The 19,707-nt window shown below is 35.9% G+C and overlaps 1 protein-coding gene across 4 annotated transcripts in view; it reads left to right on the forward strand.

Moving 5' to 3' along the window:
* KIF20B (kinesin family member 20B) overlaps positions 1-19,707 on the forward strand; it is a 73,397-nt gene that overhangs the window by 29,572 nt on the left and 24,118 nt on the right. For all 4 annotated transcript variants that reach the window (XM_055093117.2, XM_003825350.5, XM_055093118.2 and 1 more), the window contains exons 19-23: positions 1,787-1,940; positions 6,278-7,514; positions 7,855-7,993; positions 12,705-12,824; positions 14,797-14,857. In XM_055093117.2, coding sequence (XP_054949092.1) covers positions 1,787-1,940; positions 6,278-7,514; positions 7,855-7,993; positions 12,705-12,824; positions 14,797-14,857 — 1,711 coding nt within the window. The remainder of the gene's footprint in view (positions 1-1,786; positions 1,941-6,277; positions 7,515-7,854; positions 7,994-12,704; positions 12,825-14,796; positions 14,858-19,707) is intronic.

The following is a 19,707-nucleotide window of genomic DNA, read 5'->3' on the forward strand; positions in this document are numbered from 1 at the left end:
CTCATCTCTTGATCTGGATTTTAAGTCTGTTCTTTGATTTGGTAAATAAAAACAAAAAGGAAAGTCAGAGACAGGTCATTTCTGGTGACTACAACTTCAAAGAAAATAGTTGGAAATTTCACATGGGATTATATTTATTGCTGTAGTGTGTTTGCATACCATAATATATTAGCAATATTTAAGGAAGTGATAGTAAAAAAATCAATATTTGTAAATTAGTTAGTCCTTGCTTGTAAATAAACTTTATAGATTCTAGATCTTGTTTTATCAACTAACTTAATACAGTGTGCTAAATTTAAATTGTTCACTTAAATACATACAAATATAAAAGTAGTTTGGAACTTACCTAATTGTCCTGATTAACAGTTGATCTAGGGTCACTGTTCCACATCTTGTCTTGAGCGCAAACTCTTTCCAATAATGAAAAAATTTAGTTTGAATTCTTTGCTTTTTCTACCCAAGCATACCCTGGGAGCAGAAAACCCTCCTTTCAATAACTATGACTTCTGAAGGATAGATTTTTGGTGAGGATTGTATATTTTGAAGCAGGGAAAAATGACGGGATCATTCTGATAGGTACCAAGGATCGGGGAAGGAACAACTTGGACTTGTTATGGAGCTGTGTCAGAGGTGTGATCTGCCTGTCCCATGATTTTGTCATTTATCAGTGACACTAAGGGACTAATTGTGAGAAAGCGTGGAGATTGTTCTTTATGACATCCTTTGTTTAGAGATGCTAGAAAAACTTTGCCTTTTTTCTTAAATAACCCATTACTTTATGACTTTAAAAGGTTATTTTTATCTGTATCTCCTGCTAATACAATGTTTGCTGATTAAGCGGCGCTCTATCATACACTTTGTTTTTTCAAATTGATTGCTACAAGTTTCTGCCTTCACCATACATTTGATTACTCTATAGACTTGCGCTTAAATGCTGAGTTTTACCCTTCTTCTAAATCCATATTATACCCTTTTTTTGGAAGTTCCCCCCTTCTCTCAGCTCCCCCCCTTTCTTTCTTTTTAGAGGTAGGGTCTCATCACTCTGTTGCCCAGGCTGAAGTGCAGTGATGTGACCATGGCTCACTGCAGCCTTGAACTGCTGGGCTCAAGAGATCCCGTTGCCTTAGCCTTCCGAGTAGCTGGGACTGCAGGCATGGACCACAACACCTGGAATTTTAATTTTTTGTAGAGACGGGTTCTCACTGTGTGGCCCAGGCTGGTCTCAAACTCCTGGGCTTGAGTAATCCTCCGGCCTCAGCCTCCCAAAGTGCTGGGATTACAGGCACGAGCCCCTGTGCTTGGTTGCTACTAGCCTTTTTAAGGGAGGCAGTCTGCCTTAAAAAAAAAAAAAAGTCTAAATGACGTATCTAGAAGCTCAGTTTCAAAGCTGTCTGTAGGCTGTATATCTTTGAATATATATCGACTTAAAGCTAAGGGCAAAACTATTTTTCTAGGAGTTGTTAATGTTTAAGACAATACTAATCTTTAAGAGGCTTTGGCTACAAAACAAAATAAATAGTTGAGTCTCATATTTTTCTTTTCAAAGCACATTTCTCATGTGACTTCAGAGATTTATCTTCTTAAGATTCTCCAGTTATCCCCAAATGTTACTTATTTGCTAGAGCCATCAGTTATTTTAGGACGAAACTTAAGAAATAACTTAGAAAATGTCTCAACAAATTTGAAAATAAAATTTTTATGGTACACCATTGAAAGTAATTTATGTGATTTGTACATTTTTTGTAGCTTTCTATATGTGAATTATTTTTAACTTATTTTGCTTTAGGACAAGGCTGATACATCTTCTTTAATAATAAACAATAAATTGATTTGTAATGAAACAGTTGAAGTACCTAAGGACAGCAAAACTAAAATCTGTTCAGAAAGAAGAAGAGTAAATGAAAATGAACTTCAGCAAGATGAACCACCAGCAAAGAAAGGTACTACTTCAGCTGCCAGCAGCAGGCGTTTAAGAAAGCTAATTTCTAAACCAGTAAATAGAACAAGGCAAACAGAGGGGCATTCACTTGTCTAAGGAAAAATCTTGAGAAAATCTAAACATCTTGAATTTTTATTCTGGAAAGTTATAAATTGTCTAGGGATGGGCATAGTTAAAGCTTTTATCTTAATAAATATGCTTTTAGAAATTGTGCTTTTATTATTTCTTTCGCATGTCTATGTAATAATTTCTGTGCTTATAATAGTTAAAACTCATTACTTTGATTTTATAAATATAGTATTTTCTGCCTAAATCCCAGCACATTATTTTGTTTTCTTTGTTTGCATTCTTTATTCATTTGGAGAAAAGGATATTTTACAGTAAGACTTTGAGCTAAATATTACTAATAATAAATGTATTCAAGCTGTATTTGTGATACCAGGAGACAGTCTGATGAAAAATAATACATGTTGAAGATTATTTTTTAAAAAATCTTTAAGAGTAACTGGGCAAGTTTGTTGTAAATATAAAGAAGGGCAAACCTTTGAATTTTAGAGGAGGTAGACTCTTTAGAATAAACTGAAAATCTTGAGGAAATAAATAGGAAAATGTAAATTGCAAACATAAGAAACGCTTCAAAAAGAAACTCAGCAGCTTTTAAGAAAATACAGCAGGCATAATGCCTTATTTTACCCCTTCCTCTTTGAGGCTGGACAGTGTAAATTATACATAATAAAACCTTGTCCACGGAGCTTTTAAAATTAATCTGTATTGAAGAAAAGAGATCTTGGAATCCTGTAATGAAATTGCACAATTACAGCTTCCCAAGAACATTTAGACAATTGAGTGAAACAAAAAAGAACATGCATTGCATTTGAAAAATGAAGACTTAACAAATACAGGTGGTTTTTTGTATATACAGTATCGAAGGCAAAACTAGATAAATTCTAGATGGGACAAGGAGGTAAGATTCCCATATTATATAGTGATTCTTGGGTGGGGGCATATTCTCACTGGGGGAAATCAGTATCTTGAGAGAGCTAGGGGATTTTAATTTATCAAAAGGGATCATAGGCCGGGCGTGGTGGCTCATGCCTGTAATTCTAGCACTTTGGGAGGCCGAGGTGGGTGGATTCCCTGAGGTCAGGAGTTCGTGACCAGCCTGACCAACATGATGAAACCCCATCTCTACTAAAATTACAAAAAATTAGCCTGGTGTGGTGGTGCATGCCTGTAATACCAGCTACTTGGGAAGCTGAGGCAGGAGAATTACTTGAATCTGGGAGGCGAAGATTGCAGTGAGCCAAGATTGTGCCATTGCACTCCAGCCGGGGCAACAAGAGTGAAACTGTGTCTAAAAAAATGAAAGTGGTGGTGGGGGGTCATAGTATTAAAAAACCTTGAGAACAAACAATCACATAAGTTTTTTCTTCTCCACATTATGGTAGTACCTGAGGGACCTTTCATAAATGCTTTGGCTTTTCCTTTATTTTGCTCATAACTTCAACTGTGATTAGTATATACGGAAATGAGTATAGAAACTCATTTGTATATGGCATGGCAGATTTCAATTTAATGAGCTTTGTAATGATCTCAAAAGTGCTGCCTTCTTCATCGAACAGATTCATTACATGTGCATCATCCCATGGGCTACTATCATCTCACAACTAGGATGCACAAGAGCCTGTGAGAGGCAGGCTAAAACTTAATGGGTTTGAATTTCATAACTACAAGAGGTTTGACGTTTGGCTCTTAAGGAACAATTACATGCAGCAGTGCTGTCAATTAAGGGCTTTGTAATGTAACAAAGTGATATGTTAAGATCCCAAAGGTATTACAGAAGTCACTGTCAACTTCTAGAAATTTTCAAAAATAATACCCCAGAACACTAATTCTCAAAACGTTGCATGTAAAATACATCCCAGACTTACCAAATCACTATCTTTGGTATTTGGTGCCAGGAATCTGCATTTTAATAAGGTCCCTGGATAATTCCTCCCAATAAAACTAGAAAATCACTCTTGTGTAAATAAATGTTTTTCAGTGTTAAAGAGAGAACATTAAAATTTTAAACATAAAGTTACCATAAAGTAACAAAATTAATGTAACTGGAATATGTCAGATTCATGAATTTACATATATCTAGAAGCAGAATAAATTATTATTGCAAAAATCACAAAGATTATTTGTTTTCTATACCATGATATGTCTTAGAGATAGAAAAGAAGAACATATGTGGTATAGTTAAGTTTCAAAAATATTACATTTAGGATTATTATTCTATTTAGGTTTATTGTTCGTGATGAGTGAGATACAGGGAGTCTGCCATCAAGGAGCTTAAAATCTAGTAGATGAGAGAGACAAACATATTTCAATAAAATATAAAGAGCTGAGATGCATAGGATAATATTCGGGATTCATTAAAAAGAAAAATGTACAATATACTTTTTAGAGTCAATTAGATACCAATGGAAAGTAGTAAGTGTCTTTTTTTTTTTTTTTTTTTTTTGAGACAGAGTCTTCCTCTGTCACCAGGTTGGAGTGCAGTGGCATGATCTTGGCTCACTGTAACCTCCGTCTCCTGGGTTCAAGCCATTCTCCTGGCTCAGCCTCCCGAGTAGCCGGGATTACAGGCGCCTACCACCACACCCATCTAATTTTTTTGTATTTTTAGTAGAGACAGGGTTTCACCATGTTGGCCAGGATGGTCTCGATCTCCTGACCTCGTGATCCACCCGCCTCTGCCTCCCAAAGTGCTGGGATTACAGGCGTGAGCCACCGTCCCCGGCCAGAAAGTAGTAGGTTTCTTAACTAGAAGGATTTCAAGCCAAACCTACATTATAATTGTCTTCTGCTCTTATAGATTAGTAACCCTTGTACTTCATATTATATCTGGGATCATTAAACAAGAAGAGTTTGATTCTTACATAGTGAGGATATCACATAAAAATACAGGTTAATTAAACAAAAATGGTCAGTGAGGGAGTGAATGGCGGTCAGAAGAACATATGGAATTGATTGTATTAGAGCAAAGTCGTGTAGAAAATTCACATAAAAATTGTACCAGAACAATGTTGTAAAGTCCACTTGCAAACATGATATAAACATCAAACCATGAAGTATAACAAAACAGGAAAAAATTTCTAAAAACGAAGAGTCAGATTCTGGCCTGTTTTGAAGTAAGGTTTCGAGGATCTGAGACACTCATCTGACCCTTAATGGAAATTGTATGAAATATAAAAAGATATGTAGATATAAATTTATATATCTAGAAGATTGTTAATTATATTTCAAGATTTAATCATGGAATCTATGAGGAAAGTTTAAAAGAATATAATTTATACTGGGCACTTACGTGGGGTGAGTTTATTTGTCAGAGTGAACTTATGAATTAAATTGTAGCTAATAGTGTATCTGTTCTGGGTATAATTTGATCTGTACTGATTATAATGGCTAAAGTTCTTACATGTATACAACATTTACGTAGTCATTTAACTTACATTACGTATTAACTCATTTTAGTCTCTTAGCATTATTCTGTAGAGTAAGTTGGGCAGGTAAGGGTATCTTTATTCTAGCAATATACATATTAAGCCTGAAAAAGGCAAACTTTTATGCATTTTCAATTAGTTGAATCCTTCTGTACAGATTTTCAGGTTCTATTAATAGTTAAATCTATCCAATGCACAGTGTCGTCAACCCATTTGTCATCTTGATCTTCACAACTTTGAGATAGGTGGTATTATTCCTATATCACATTTGAGGAAACAGTCGTAGTATGAAGCAGTTTATTAATGGTTACAGCTAGTAAGGCTATATTATATGAATTCCCAAAGTTTTAACATGTCCCTTCTAATTTTAGCTATGAAAATTTAAGATACTCCATTTGCCTATTGCTAATATAGTAAAAGCCACAATATAATTGTAGTTTAAAACTGTTCGTTAGGATATGGAATGTCTGCCTAGGGTTTCTCGTCATCTCCTCCTCTCTGTCCCATATTGAAATGACAATAAAGATTTGTGGTACAAAATTTAAATAATACTGAAAGTTAGAAATAGCTGGTAATGCTACTCAGAGGTAGGTAGCTGCCATCATTTTGGTGTACTTCCTTTGCTAACTTTGTATTACCTTGTGAAATAATAATTTTTACATAAATGGGCTCATACCACACGTTTTATAACCTGTTTTTTCTTTTTTTCTCAACAGCTTATTTCATTTTTTTTTTAAATTAGAAGTTTACTTTTACATGTTTTGTATGTTTGAATATTGGCTTATATGGTGACTTTTTGGTTTTATTAAGGTTTGCCAGATTAATAACAATTTTCTTATTTTTAAAGGGTCTATCCATGTTAGTTCAGCTATCACTGAAGACCAAAAGAAAAGTGAAGAAGTGCGACCGAACATTGCAGAAATTGAAGACATCAGAGTTTTACAAGAAAATAATGAAGGACTGAGAGCATTTTTACTCACTATTGAGAATGAACTTAAAAATGAAAAGGAAGAAAAAGCAGAATTAAATAAACAGATTGTTCGTTTTCAGCAGGAACTTTCTCTTTCTGAAAAAAAGAATTTAACTTTAAGTAAAGAGGTCCAACAAATTCAGTCAAATTATGATATTGCAATTGCTGAATTACATGTGCAGAAAAGTAAAAATCAAGAACAGGAGGAAAAGATCATGAAATTGTCAAATGAGATAGAAACTGCTACAAGAAGCATTACAAATAATGTTTCACAAATAAAATTAATGCACACGAAAATAGACGAACTACGTACTCTTGATTCAGTTTCTCAGATTTCAAACATAGATTTGCTCAATCTCAGGGATCTGTCAAATGGTTCTGAGGAGGATAATTTGCCAAATACACAGTTACACCTTTTAGGTAATGATTATTTGGTAAGTAAGCAAGTTAAAGAATATCGAATTCAAGAACCCAATAGGGAAAATTCTTTCCACTCTAGTATTGAAGCTATTTGGGAAGAATGTAAAGAGATTGTGAAGGCCTCTTCCAAAAAAAGTCATCAGATTGAGGAACTGGAACAACAAATTGAAAAATTGCAGGCAGAAGTAAAAGGCTATAAGGATGAAAACAATAGACTAAAAGTAAAGGAGAAGGAGCATAAAAACCAAGATGACCTACTAAAAGAAAAAGAAACTCTTATACAGCAGCTGAAAGAAGAATTGCAAGAAAAAAATGTTACTCTTGATGTTCAAATACAGCATGTAGTTGAAGGAAAGAGAGCGCTTTCAGAACTTACACAAGGTGTTACTTGCTATAAGGCAAAAATAAAGGAACTTGAAACAATTTTAGAGACTCAGAAAGTTGAACGTAGTCATTCAGCCAAGTTAGAACAAGACATTTTGGAAAAGGAATCTATCATCTTAAAGCTAGAAAGAAATTTGAAGGAATTTCAAGAACATCTTCAGGATTCTGTCAAAAACACCAAAGATTTAAGTGTAAAGGAACTCAAGCTGAAAGAAGAAATCACACAATTAACAAATAATTTGCAAGATATGAAGCATTTACTTCAATTAAAAGAAGAAGAAGAAGAAACCAACAGGCAAGAAACAGAAAAGTAAGCTAAATGTTATTCAAAATATTTTAAAATACACAAAGCATTCATTTTGCTATGCAGCTTTAAAAAAATTAGATAGTCATACTTAATCTGGTAAAGCGTAGCATGTATGATGAGTGAAGAACTTGAACTTTGTCCATATAAACCTTTGGACCATAGGTTATGTGAAAAGATCAGCTTATAAAAATCATATGAAATCTTTTCTGCAGAACTCATTCATAGTTTGGATATTCCAAATTTGTGAAAAGATATAATTTTGTAAAGATAGTTACCATTTCACATGTATGGTCCTAAGCAGTTAATGATGCATTACCATAGAAAAGTGGTTTATGTTTTTTAGATTGAAAGAGGAACTCTCTGCAAGCTCTGCTCGTACCCAGAATCTGAAAGCAGATCTTCAGAGGAAGGAAGAAGATTATGCTGACCTGAAAGAGAAACTGACTGATGCCAAAAAGCAGATTGAGCAAGTACAGAAAGAGGTAGGTTATTTGAAAAGTTATGTGGCCAGTTTATGATAAAGATTGTTTTCCTTATATATCAAACTTAGACATTAATCTTAGGATTGAATAGAACATTTATCCACTTTATAATTTTTCTTAAAATTACAAGAACAGTTACTTCACGAGGGAAAATTTAGCTGATTTAAACAAGCTGAAGAATGTCCAACATTAAGAGAAATATGTGCCTTATGAAAGATTAGTCTTTTTCTTCTTTAAGAATTGCTAAATGTAAGTCCTTACAAAAAAGTGGAAAGCAACTTGTTTACAGATAGTACTTAGGAGAATGTGCAGTATGATTTTTTAGTTTTTATTATAACTTAATTTTTAAAAGGGAATGCAATCACATTATTCCAAATTTGAAATATAATAGATGTATACAATGAGAAGGAAATACTTCCCACTCCTTCGAGCTGTCAAGTTTACCTTCACAGCATCAAATGTTACCAATTTCTTTCTTTTTCTGCACTTCTCCCTCCTTCCCATTTTCTTGTATGACCACTTCATTTTCTGTCGTACTTAGACCTTCTCTAAAGATTGGAGCACTTTTTTTTTTTTTTTTTTAAACTTTGAGGTAGTTACCAAATAATACTTAAATGTGTAAGGTCTGACAAATATTAATACAACAAATGCTGTTTCTACCACTATAAAAGTGACTACTGAATTTTGTGTTTATCTAAACTTTAAAAAATATAATTTAACCATATTTTTTAATCTCTAAGCAGTATTTTCTTCTCAAACTTTTATTTTTCATATCATATTTCTGAGATTGATTTTGTACAGTCGTAATTAATCATTTTCACCTCTGTATAGTATTCTGTTGTGTGACTTAGCGCAATTTATTTAGTCTCTTGTTGATGACCATTTAGATTGTTTATTATTTTTTGCCCATAGCCATAATGCAAATATCTTCTATATGCTCTTGGCACACATATGCAAAAGTTTATATACCAAGTGGGGAATTACTGTGTTAGAGGATATGAAGTGTTATCTCATGGTAGTTTTAATTTGCATTCTTTTGATTGCTAATGAAGTACAGCTTCTATTCATATTTTTATTTCTATTTGTCTATCCCAGTTTCTGCTCTGTTGAAGTCATTTGTTCATTTTAATTGTGCTGTCTTTTTTTTTTTTTAAAAGAGTATGTAGTTTTTATTGTTATTTATTTAAAAAAACATTTACTGGTTTATTATAAAGGATACAACTCAAGAACAGACAAATAGAAGGGATACACAGGACAGATTAAGGGGGACAGAGGGTGGTGCAGAGCTTCTGTGCCCTCTCTGGGTGTACCACCCTCCTAAGACCTCAGTGTGCTCACCAAGTGGGACACTCTCTGAACCTCACTGTACAATAGTTCTCATGACTCAATCTCCAACCCTCCTCTCTTCCACAGAGTTTGGTGGGTGGGACTGAAATTTCCAACTCTAATCATTTTTGGTCTTTTGGTGAGTAGCCCTACCCTTAAGCTATTTCAAAGGAGCCTCCACTCAAAGCTATTTCATTAACATAAATTCAGGTGTGATTAAAAGGGGGCTCTTTTTTCTAAGTTTATTTATTTTGTTTTGGGACAGGGTCTTACTCTGTCACCCAATCTGGAGTGCAGTGGCGTGATCATAGCTCACTGTAACTTTGAACTCCTGGGCTCAAGTGATCCTCCCATCTCAGCCTCCCTAGTAGCTGGGACTACAGGTGTGCCACCATGCCCTAGCTCCTTTTAAATTTATTGTATTGTTAAAGTCTTTTTTATTGCTACTTATAGAGGTATCTCTTTTCAAGTATAGATAGCAGTCCTCAGCCTTTTTGGTACCAATGATTGGTTTTGTGGAAGACAATTTTTCCATGGACCAGGGTAGGGGCTGTCTGCTTTAAGGATGATTCAAACACATTACAGTTATTGTGCACCTTATATTATTATTACATTGTAATATATAATGAAGCAATTATACAATTCACCATAATGTAGAATCAGTGGGAGCCCTGAGCTTGTTTTCCTACAACTAAACGGTCCCATCTGGGGGTGATGGGAGACAGTGGCAGATCAGCAGGCATTAGATTCTCATAAGGAATGCGCAACCTAGGTTCATTGCATGCAGAGTTCACAATAGGGTTTGCACTCCTATGAGAATCTAATGCCTCTGTTGATCTGACAGGCAGAGCTCAGGCGGTAATGTGAGTGATGGGGAGTGGCTGTAAATACAGATGAAGCTTCACTCCCTTGTCTGCCGCTCACCTCCTGCTGTGTGGCCCAGTTCCTAACAAGCTATGGATCAGTACTTGTCTGTGGCCAGGTGGTTGAGGCTCCCTCCTCATATAGATGACTATTTAACATTACTCTAATGATGGGTATTAAAAGTATTTTCTATTTCTCAAATGTGTAGTTTTAAAGCAAATAATAATAATTGTAGCAATTTAGTCTAGGCCAGCTGCTATGCTGAGTTGACATATTATCTTAATCCTCACACAATATCGGGTATAGACACTGTTTTTAACTTCCATTTTGTTGATAAGAAAACAGACATTGAGAGATACAGTAGTCTCCCTTTACTGGCAGTTTTGCTTTCTGTGGTTTCAGTTACCTGTGGCCAACCATGAGCTGAAAATACTAAATAGAAATTCCAGGAATAAACAGTTCAATTGCAGGTCATTCTGAGTAGTGGGTCAAAAGCTTGTGCCATCCTGTCCTGCCTGGAGTTAGAATTATCCCTTTGCCTAGCATATCCACATTGTTAGTGCTACCTATTAATCACTTAGTCATCTCAATTATCAGATCACCTGTCATGGTATCAGGGACAGTGTTTGTGTTCAAGTAACTTTTATTTTACTTAATAATGGTCTCAACATGCAAAAGTAGTGATGCTGGCAATTCAGATAAGCCAAAATGTTGTTGTAAAGGGCTTCCTTTAAATGAAAAGGTAAAAGTTCTTAACTTAATAAATAAAGAAAAAAATTGTAATCTGAGGTTGCTAAGATCTATGGTAAGAACAAATCTTCCATCTGTGAAATTGCGAAGAAGAAAAAAGAAATTTATGTTAGTTTTGCTGGTGCACCTCACTGCAAAAGTTATGGCCACAATTCATGATAATTGCTTAGCTAAGATGGAAAAAGCATTAAATTTGTGGGTGGAGGATGCAAACAGAAGTGTGTTTCGATTGATGGCGTCTGGGTTCAATACTGTCCACTGGGGATCTTGAAATACTATCCAATGTTTCAGGTATCCACTGGCGATCTTGAAACATATCCCCTGTGGATAAGGGGGAACTTGTCCTTGTCTAAGTTCACTTGTCTTAGTTTTAATAAGACTTGTCTAAGTTCACTCAGTAGTAAGTGCTAGAGCCAGAATGGAAACTGAGGCAGTCCTTACATGCATCTTTGTGCAGCACATAGCCTCTATTATTGTTAGTTATATAGTTGATGAAGATGGTGTTTATTACTTGAAGCCTCATTTTTTTAAACAAAATAAGCAAATATTATGAATATGTGATTATCATGTATGTATTATTGGAACATAAAGCTTAAAACAATGTAAGAATCCTCTGAAACCATACCACTCTGAGCTACTATAATAAGGGCATCTTCAAGCCTTTTTTTTTTTTTTTTTTTTTGGGGCAGAGTCTCACTCTGTTGCCCAGGCTGGAGTGCAGTGGCGTGATCTCGGCTCACTGCAACCTCCACCTCCCGGGTTCAAGCAATTCTTCTGCCTCAGTCTCCCGAGTAGCTGGGACTACGGGCACGTGCCACCATGCCCGGCTAATGTTTTTTGTATTTTTAGTAGAGATGGGGTTTCACTGTGTTAGCCAGGATGGTCTCGATCTCCTGACCTCGTGATCCGCTTGCCTCCGCCTCCCAGAGTGCTGGTGTTACAGGCATGAGCCACCATGCCCGGCCTTCTCTATGCTTTTTATGGGGCATCTTTTCATTTAATTTCCTTCCGTTTTTGAGCTCTCTAGCGAGTGTGAAAATGGAGTTTTGGCAGTAAAGCTCCACAAGGGAATAGAAGAGAAGGCTCTGCTGCCAGTTAGATAACTTCCCTCTGGAAATCCTGGCAAGATGTACTGAAAGGTTTCAGAGGGGGTTGGTATGATGGAAACTAGTATAAGGATGTACCTATATTAGCTTTTTTGGGTGAGAAATTAATATATATATTAGTCCATAGTACCTCGATTTCCCTACGTTTATGGCATTAGATTACCGGCAACAGCAGAAATCAATTGACCTTCACTTGCGTGGGTACCTTTTGATTTTGTGATTGTTCCATTTTCTTCCTTGCATATCATTATTAGCTTTTAAAGTTTTTCTTGTATTCCTGGATTATATTACTCAATAAACTTTGGAAATTTGAATCAGTATTTTTCTCTCAATATCTTTATTGATTTTTCCTTGGTAATTATTTCCCTATTATGTATAGATGTTATGATAATTCTTTTTTGAGAGAACTTAAAAAGTTTGAGATTCTTAAAATAATGGAACAAGAAATTGAGTTTTTCATATGCATTCTTCATTAGAGTATTAAAACATTTTCTAATAATTTGAAGCTATAGTGTGTTTGATTTGTAGTATATTAAAATCTGTCATTTTTCTTTTAGGCTGTAAAGGATGTGAATCTTTGAACATAGTTGCCATGAATCTTAAATAACAAAAAGCAGTTAGTATTTTTAAAATATTCCATTTGTTTTATAAACATTATTTTGTAGGTATCTGTAATGCGTGATGAGGATAAATTACTGAGGATTAAAATTAATGAACTGGAGAAAAAGAAAAACCAGTGTTCTCAGGAATTAGATATGAAACAGCGAACCATTCAGCAACTCAAGGTAAACAGTTTTGTTTTTAAAGATGATTTAAATGCATTCTCTTGGTATATTTTAGTGTACAAAAATGTACAAGTTTGTTTTTAATAACATCCTGTTTTGACTTTTTCTAGAATCTAGAAATAAATTATTTAAAATTAAATAGGCAAAAAAGAAAAAAAAAAGATAAAATTAAGTAGGCCAGTAGTGACTCTCTTCTAACGAATAGACTATGGAAAAGAAAAAATAATAACTTTATAGTGAAGAAACCTAGCAGATACCACTTTAACCAAGTGTTTAAGAATAACATTACCATTAGTCATATTGATGCTGTGTGCTTCCTGGTTTGATGTGACCAGAAAGGCACATACCCTCTTTGGTATTCTTTCCCTAAATTTATAACCTCAGTCTCTTCACGAAAAAACATTAGACAAACCCAAATGGAGGATGTTATACTTACTGCTTGACCAGTATGAAGTATAAAGTGTCAGGGTCATTAAAGACAAGTAAAGACTGGTGAATGATGGTGAAGTCTGGAGTGTAATTAATAGTAGTATACCAATGTTAATTTCTTGATTTTTGATAAATGTACCATGGTAGTGTAATATGATAACATTAGGGGAAGCTAAATTCTTTGGAACTCTTGCAAAGCTAAAATTATTTTGAAATAAAATGCAAAAAAACAAAAAGAGTTGAGGTCTTACAGCAAATTCCTTTTAAAAATGATATTTAAAAGGCAAAATCCCTTTATTGTATATGGTTATTTTTTGCTTGATATCAACCAAATGGAAGAGGCAACAATAAAAAAAAATGCATTTGGTATATTATTTTCATGTTTGCTTTTAAATGAAGCAAACTAATGAATATTCAGGTATAAATACATGATTTTAATTCTTAACTTAATGTAATCATAATAAAGCATTCTATAACAATAGGATTCGAGATCTCCATGTTCTATAATGATTCACTCTTAAGACTTACAAAGTGATGAGATAGTGGTGACATTAGATGAGATTGGGGGTGAAGTTTGGATTACATGATAAGTTAAAATTAGAACTGTAGGATATCTGGTCCCCATAATTTAATCTTGCCTCTTAAGGCTTATTTTTTTCCAATCTTGCAGCTACTTTCTAGGTAAAAGGGGTGGAGAGCTCTTTTTTCCCTCATTTTGAGTTTAAGTTTACCAGTGAGGAAGCTTTTAATGGTTTTTCTTGTTCCTTCTATGTTAAATACACAGTAGAACTTCATTTTCCCTTGTTTCTGCTTTTTGTGGTTTGTAAGAAAACATTTATCTAAAATGTTGAGTAAGTAAAATAACCGGGTCATAACGTAGATTAAAGGTATAGGCCAGGCACAGTCGCTCACGCATGTAATCCTAGCACTTTGGGAAGCCGAGGCAGACGGATCACAAGGTCAGGAGATCGAGACTAGCCTGACCAACACGGTGAAACCCCGTCTCTACTAAAAATACAAAAATTAGCCAGGCGTGGTGGCACACGCCTATAATCCCAGTTACTCAGGAGGCTGAGGCAGGAGAATCGCTTGAACCCGGGAGGTGGAGGTTGCAGTGAGCCAAGATTGCGCCAATGCGCTCCATCCTGGGTGGCAGAGGGAGACTCCATCTCAAAAATAAATAAATAAATAAATAAATAAAGACATATAAAGTGTTTTTTTTAATTTTTAAAAATTTTAATTTTAATTTTTATTTTTTGAGATGGAGTCTCGCTTTGTCGCCAGGCTGGAGTACAGTGGTGCGATCTTGGCTCACTGCAATCTTGGCTCACTGCAATCTCTACTTCTTCTTTCCCCTGCTCTCACCCTACCCTTTTCTCCAAGATGAAAGACAGCTGGAAGCTTGAGACTGGTACCAGCTGGTATACCAGCTATATAGGAGACTGATTTCAAACTTAATATTGAGCCCTGTTTTCAAGATCCACTGTTAAATATTGTGTTTTTAAGTTAATTTGCATTTAATTTATATTCTTTCAATTTGTAGGAGCAGTTAAATAATCAGAAAGTGGAAGAAGCTATACAACAGTATGAGAGAGCATGCAAAGGTCAGGAACAAGTTTGTACTTCTGGAACCAGAAAAGTTCTCTTATTCCCCTCGCAGGGCATGCGATGGGGGTATGGCTTGCTTCATTGGTGCCCTGCAGCTCAAACCCCTAGGGGGAGCATGCAGACGGGCAGGTCTTGAGTGTGGGCTCTGACCCCGTGGCAGCATCTAGGGTTGAGTGTTTACAGCTCCTGAAGGCCCCAGTGGGCGTGTTCTACAGGGTGTTTTTTCAGCCTAGCCGTCCACAGGCGGCTTGTGTTAATCAGCTCAATTAGACCCTCTGCCTTATTGCAAGGACAGAGGGCTTTCTGTATCCCGGGATTCTTGCTCTAGTGTACTGGAAAAATCGGATCACACATGGGCGTGGAGAAGGTTTTATTGAGTGGAGTTAGCTCTCTGCAGATGTATGGGGAGCCAGAAGGGGATGGAGCGGGAAGGTGGTCTTGCCCTGGGCAGCCGGACTCTCCTCTGACTGCCCGCAACCGAATTCCGTGTCATCTCACAGTAGATGGCCTGCCAGCATCTGCTGGTATCTGCTGGTGTGTTCTTCCAGTGTGTTCCTCTAGATGTTCAGCTGCTTGTGTGTGTGCCTGCCAGGGTCTCAGGGTTTTTATAGGCACAGGATGGGGGCGTGGCAGGCCAGGGTGGTCTTGAAAAATGCAACATTTTGGTGTGAAAACAGGAGTGCCTGTCCTCACTTAGGTCTGTGGGCACAGGCCCGAGGGTGGAGCCTTCACCAGGGACCCTGCCTTTCTGTACCCAGCACTTCCCTGCCTGCCTCCCATATCACTTCCAGTACTAAAATTACAAAACAGGTAGTTGCAATAACAACTGGTTAACATTTCCTTTGAAAATTCTGAAGGGAAGTGGGGGCAACATAAGATGCAGCTTTATCAAAAGTGAAAAGTAGTGATTCTAATGAATAATTTGTTAACTTAAAGCTTATTCTTAGAAAAATAAAATAAGTAGTCAAAGCAACATTGATTTCTTGTAACGGCCAGTATTTCGTGAAAAATAAAGCCAGTCAAAGTTTTATGTAGGTCACAATGAATGGCATAGATTTCTGGACGAAATTGTGTAAAGAATAAACTTCAAATAAAATATCTTTAAAATTAAAATGTGTATTCTGAACGGACACTTCTCAAAAGAAGACATTTATGCAGCCAAAAAACACATGAAAAAATGCTCATCATCACTGGCCATCAGAGAAATGCAAAGCAAAACCACGATGAGATACCATCTCACACCAGTTAGAATGGCAATCATTAAAAAGTCAGGAAACAACAGGTGCTGGAGAGGATGTGGAGAAATAGGAACACTTTTACACTGTTGGTGGGACTGTAAACTAGTTCAACCATTGTGGAAGTCAGTGTGGCGATTCCTCAGGGATCTAGAACTAGAAATACCATTTGACCCAGCCATTCCATTACTGGGTATATACCCAAAGGACTATAAATCATGCTGCTATAAAGACACATGCACATGTATGTTTATAGCAGCACTATTCACAATAGCAAAGACTTGGAACCAATCCAAATGTCCAACAATGATAGACTGGATTAAGAAAATGTGGCACATATACACCATGGAATACTATGCAGCCATAAAAAATGATGAGTTCATGTCCTTTGTAGGGACATGGATGAAGTTGGAAATCATCATTCTCAGTAAACTATCGCAAGAACAAAAAACCAAACACCGCATGTTCTCACTCATAGGTGGGAATTGAACAATGAGAGCACATGGACACAGGCAGGGGAACATCACACTGTGGGGACTGTTGTGGGGTGGGGGGAGCGGGGAGGGATAGCATTGGGAGATATACCTAATGCTAGATGACGAGTTAGTGGGTGCAGCACACCAGCATGTCACATGTATACATATGTAACTAACCTGCACATTGTGCACATGTACCCTAAAACTTAAAGTATAATAATAATAAAAAAATTTTTAAAAAGCTGCTTAATAATTTAGATTCAAATCCTAGGTGCTGAATTATGAATTATGCTTTTCTTACTCAGATTGTATTGATTTGTTGTTTGAAATATTACAAAATTACTTTTTTCTTTTTGAGACGGAGATTCGCTCTTGTCGTCCAGGCTGGAGTGCAGTGGCACAATCTCAGCTCACTGCAACCTCCGCCTTCCTGGTTCAAGTGATTCTCCTGCCTCAGCCTCCTGAGTAGCTGGGATTACAAGCACCAGCCACCATGCCTGGCTAATTTTTGTATTTTTAGTAGAGACGGGGTTTTGCCATGTTGGCCAGGCTAGTCTTGAACTCCTGACCTCAGGTGATCCACCCGCCTTGGCCTCCCAAAGTGGTGGGATTACAGGCTTGAGCCACCGTGCCTGGCCACAAAATTTCTTTTATAGATGATACATATTTCTGTTTTTAAAATGATACAGACTCCTCTCCTCCTCATTACCCCTTAACTTCTTTGTTCTGTGAGTGACAGAACTAGGATTTGAACCCAGGTGTGCTTCACTCTTAAGTCTCAGACTCTCTTTACTAATCCATGTTATTTGTACTTGGCCAACAAAAGAAAGGGTAAGACAACCAGATTATTACTTATTTAGCTGACTTATACATTGGTGGGGTTAACTTGGATGGGTAACTTGGATGTGAAAATATCTCTCTGCACACAGTACTGTTTTCTTCTGCCTTTCTTAGGCCTTGTCACCCTAACATCTCCTATTTCATAGGAAATAGTTCATAGCTATCTTTTAGGATTCCCCTTTACTTTGGCTCCTTTGTCCCTCTTGGTGAATGTGGACACATCTTAGATATTCTGGAAAAGTCTACCCTTGGACCAGGTTGCCCTATAGTTTTTATCATATTTTAATTTTTGTTTTCTTTGCCAAATATGGAGAAGTATGGCATAGGCCCACCGTGACTATTTTAATCTGACTTCCACCTTTTCTATGCTTCTAAGTCACTTGTAACCTACATATGTTAAAATCTGTCAGCATTTTGCAATCCCTGCTTTTTATTTTTTATTATTTTGGTGTTATTGTACACTCTTCTTTTCCTCAGTTATATTTATAAAGTAGTATTTATTGTATGTGTATTTTTTCTAAATATAAAGGTAATCTATAGCTCCTCCCACCTTTTGAAACTCTCTTGTCTCAGCTTTTATGATCTATTCTGTACTAGTTACCACTTTTCTCTCAGAATGAGTCTCAGCCACTTTGGTAACTTGCCTGATTAAGATGTCGTTATCTTATTTTAAAATTATTTTTTCCTTTAGAGAGAAAATGCTCTTGTGATTTTAGTTGTGTATGAGACATTTCCCTACAAATAGACAACAAACAAAACTATATCTTTAACTCTTAAGGCTTTCCCTGGCTCCTAAATTTCTATTTATTCACGGAATGCCTTTCACTTACCTATCTTTAATATTGAATTATTAAACAATGGAGATCTAATATATGTAACATAAAATTTACCTTTTAAAAGTGTACAGTTTAGTGGGCTTTAGTACTTTCTATTCACAAAATTGTACAACCATCACCACTATCTAATTACTGTGTGTTTATAGTAACGTAAAGTGACAAGTGAACATTTTTGTCACTTCAAAAAGAAACCCTGTACCCATCAGCAATCATACCCCATTCACCCCTTCCCTCCAGCTCCTATCAGCCACTAATCTACTTTCTGTCTGTATGAATTTGCCTATTATGAACATTTCATGTTAAGTCAGTTCATACAATATACGGCCTTTTGTGTTTGACTCTTCTTAGAATAATGTTTCCAAGTTTCATCCATATTGTGTATGTATCAGTACTTTATTCCTTGCTATGGCTGAATAATATTCCGCATTTTATGTATCAGTTGATAGACATTTGGGTTGTTTCCACTTTTGGCTTTTATGAACATTTATATGCAAGTTTTTGGGTAAACTTATAGTTTTAATTTTCTTGGGGATGGTAAGCAAGTGCTGAATATGCAGCACTTGATTGCTTGTTCATTTAATAGTCATTTATTTCACTATGATTGCTCATAACTATCCTTAGATAATATCTTTAGATAGCTATGATGAGATATCTGTCTCAGACTTCTTTGCTTTATTTTCCATTTTATCATTTTGGTGTGTATTTTGGGGTTCTTTCCTGAAATAAAATGTAAATTACTGGAGTCAATGACTGATTAAATAATTATCTTTTTGCCTTTACTGCTCTAGTTTGCTAGCTTTCAAATAATAGGTGAGTAGCCATTAGTGAGGTTATCATTGGTGTTCTGGAAATTTTTTAATTGATAATTAGATTTGTAAATTCTTTTTCTAGTCCTCAGTTTAGAGTCAAAAATGCAAAGTGTAAGAGGGAGGGAATTCTTTGAATAAAATTATAATTAATTGTGTAATATGAATATATTTGAAAATCATGCTTTTTGAAAGAGATTTATATGATAATATGAAGGTGACTTTAATCCTAGGAGGAATTCTGTTTTACTAGCACACCTGAAAGCCTGCATCAATGGAAAAATACTAGAAACTGCTCATACAGTTTTCTCTTACTGTTTAGTTTGTTTTACCTTTGTTTTATGTGCACTTTGAGGGAGCCATCTTTGGGTATTTGTGTTACTAAAAGCAGCCTGCGATTGAGCTATGCATTTATAGCTTTATCACCTCTGACATCAGTAATAGTTGGTAAGAGTTCTCTGAAATGAGCCCTGCTACTAGGTGCCATCACCAGAGGCAACAAACTGATCTTCTCTCTTTATCCGTTTCCTGCAGACAGGGTTAATATATAGTTGCTTACAAGTAATTGCTGTAGTCATTCTTCAAGGGCCAGAAACAATTTTAGGAAGGCTGTTATTACTAGCTTTTCAAAAGCCATTTCTGAGGAGCTGGTT

This window comes from Pan paniscus, chromosome 8, assembly GCF_029289425.2.
Source record: "Pan paniscus chromosome 8, NHGRI_mPanPan1-v2.0_pri, whole genome shotgun sequence".
NCBI classification, from domain to species: Eukaryota; Metazoa; Chordata; class Mammalia; order Primates; family Hominidae; genus Pan; species Pan paniscus.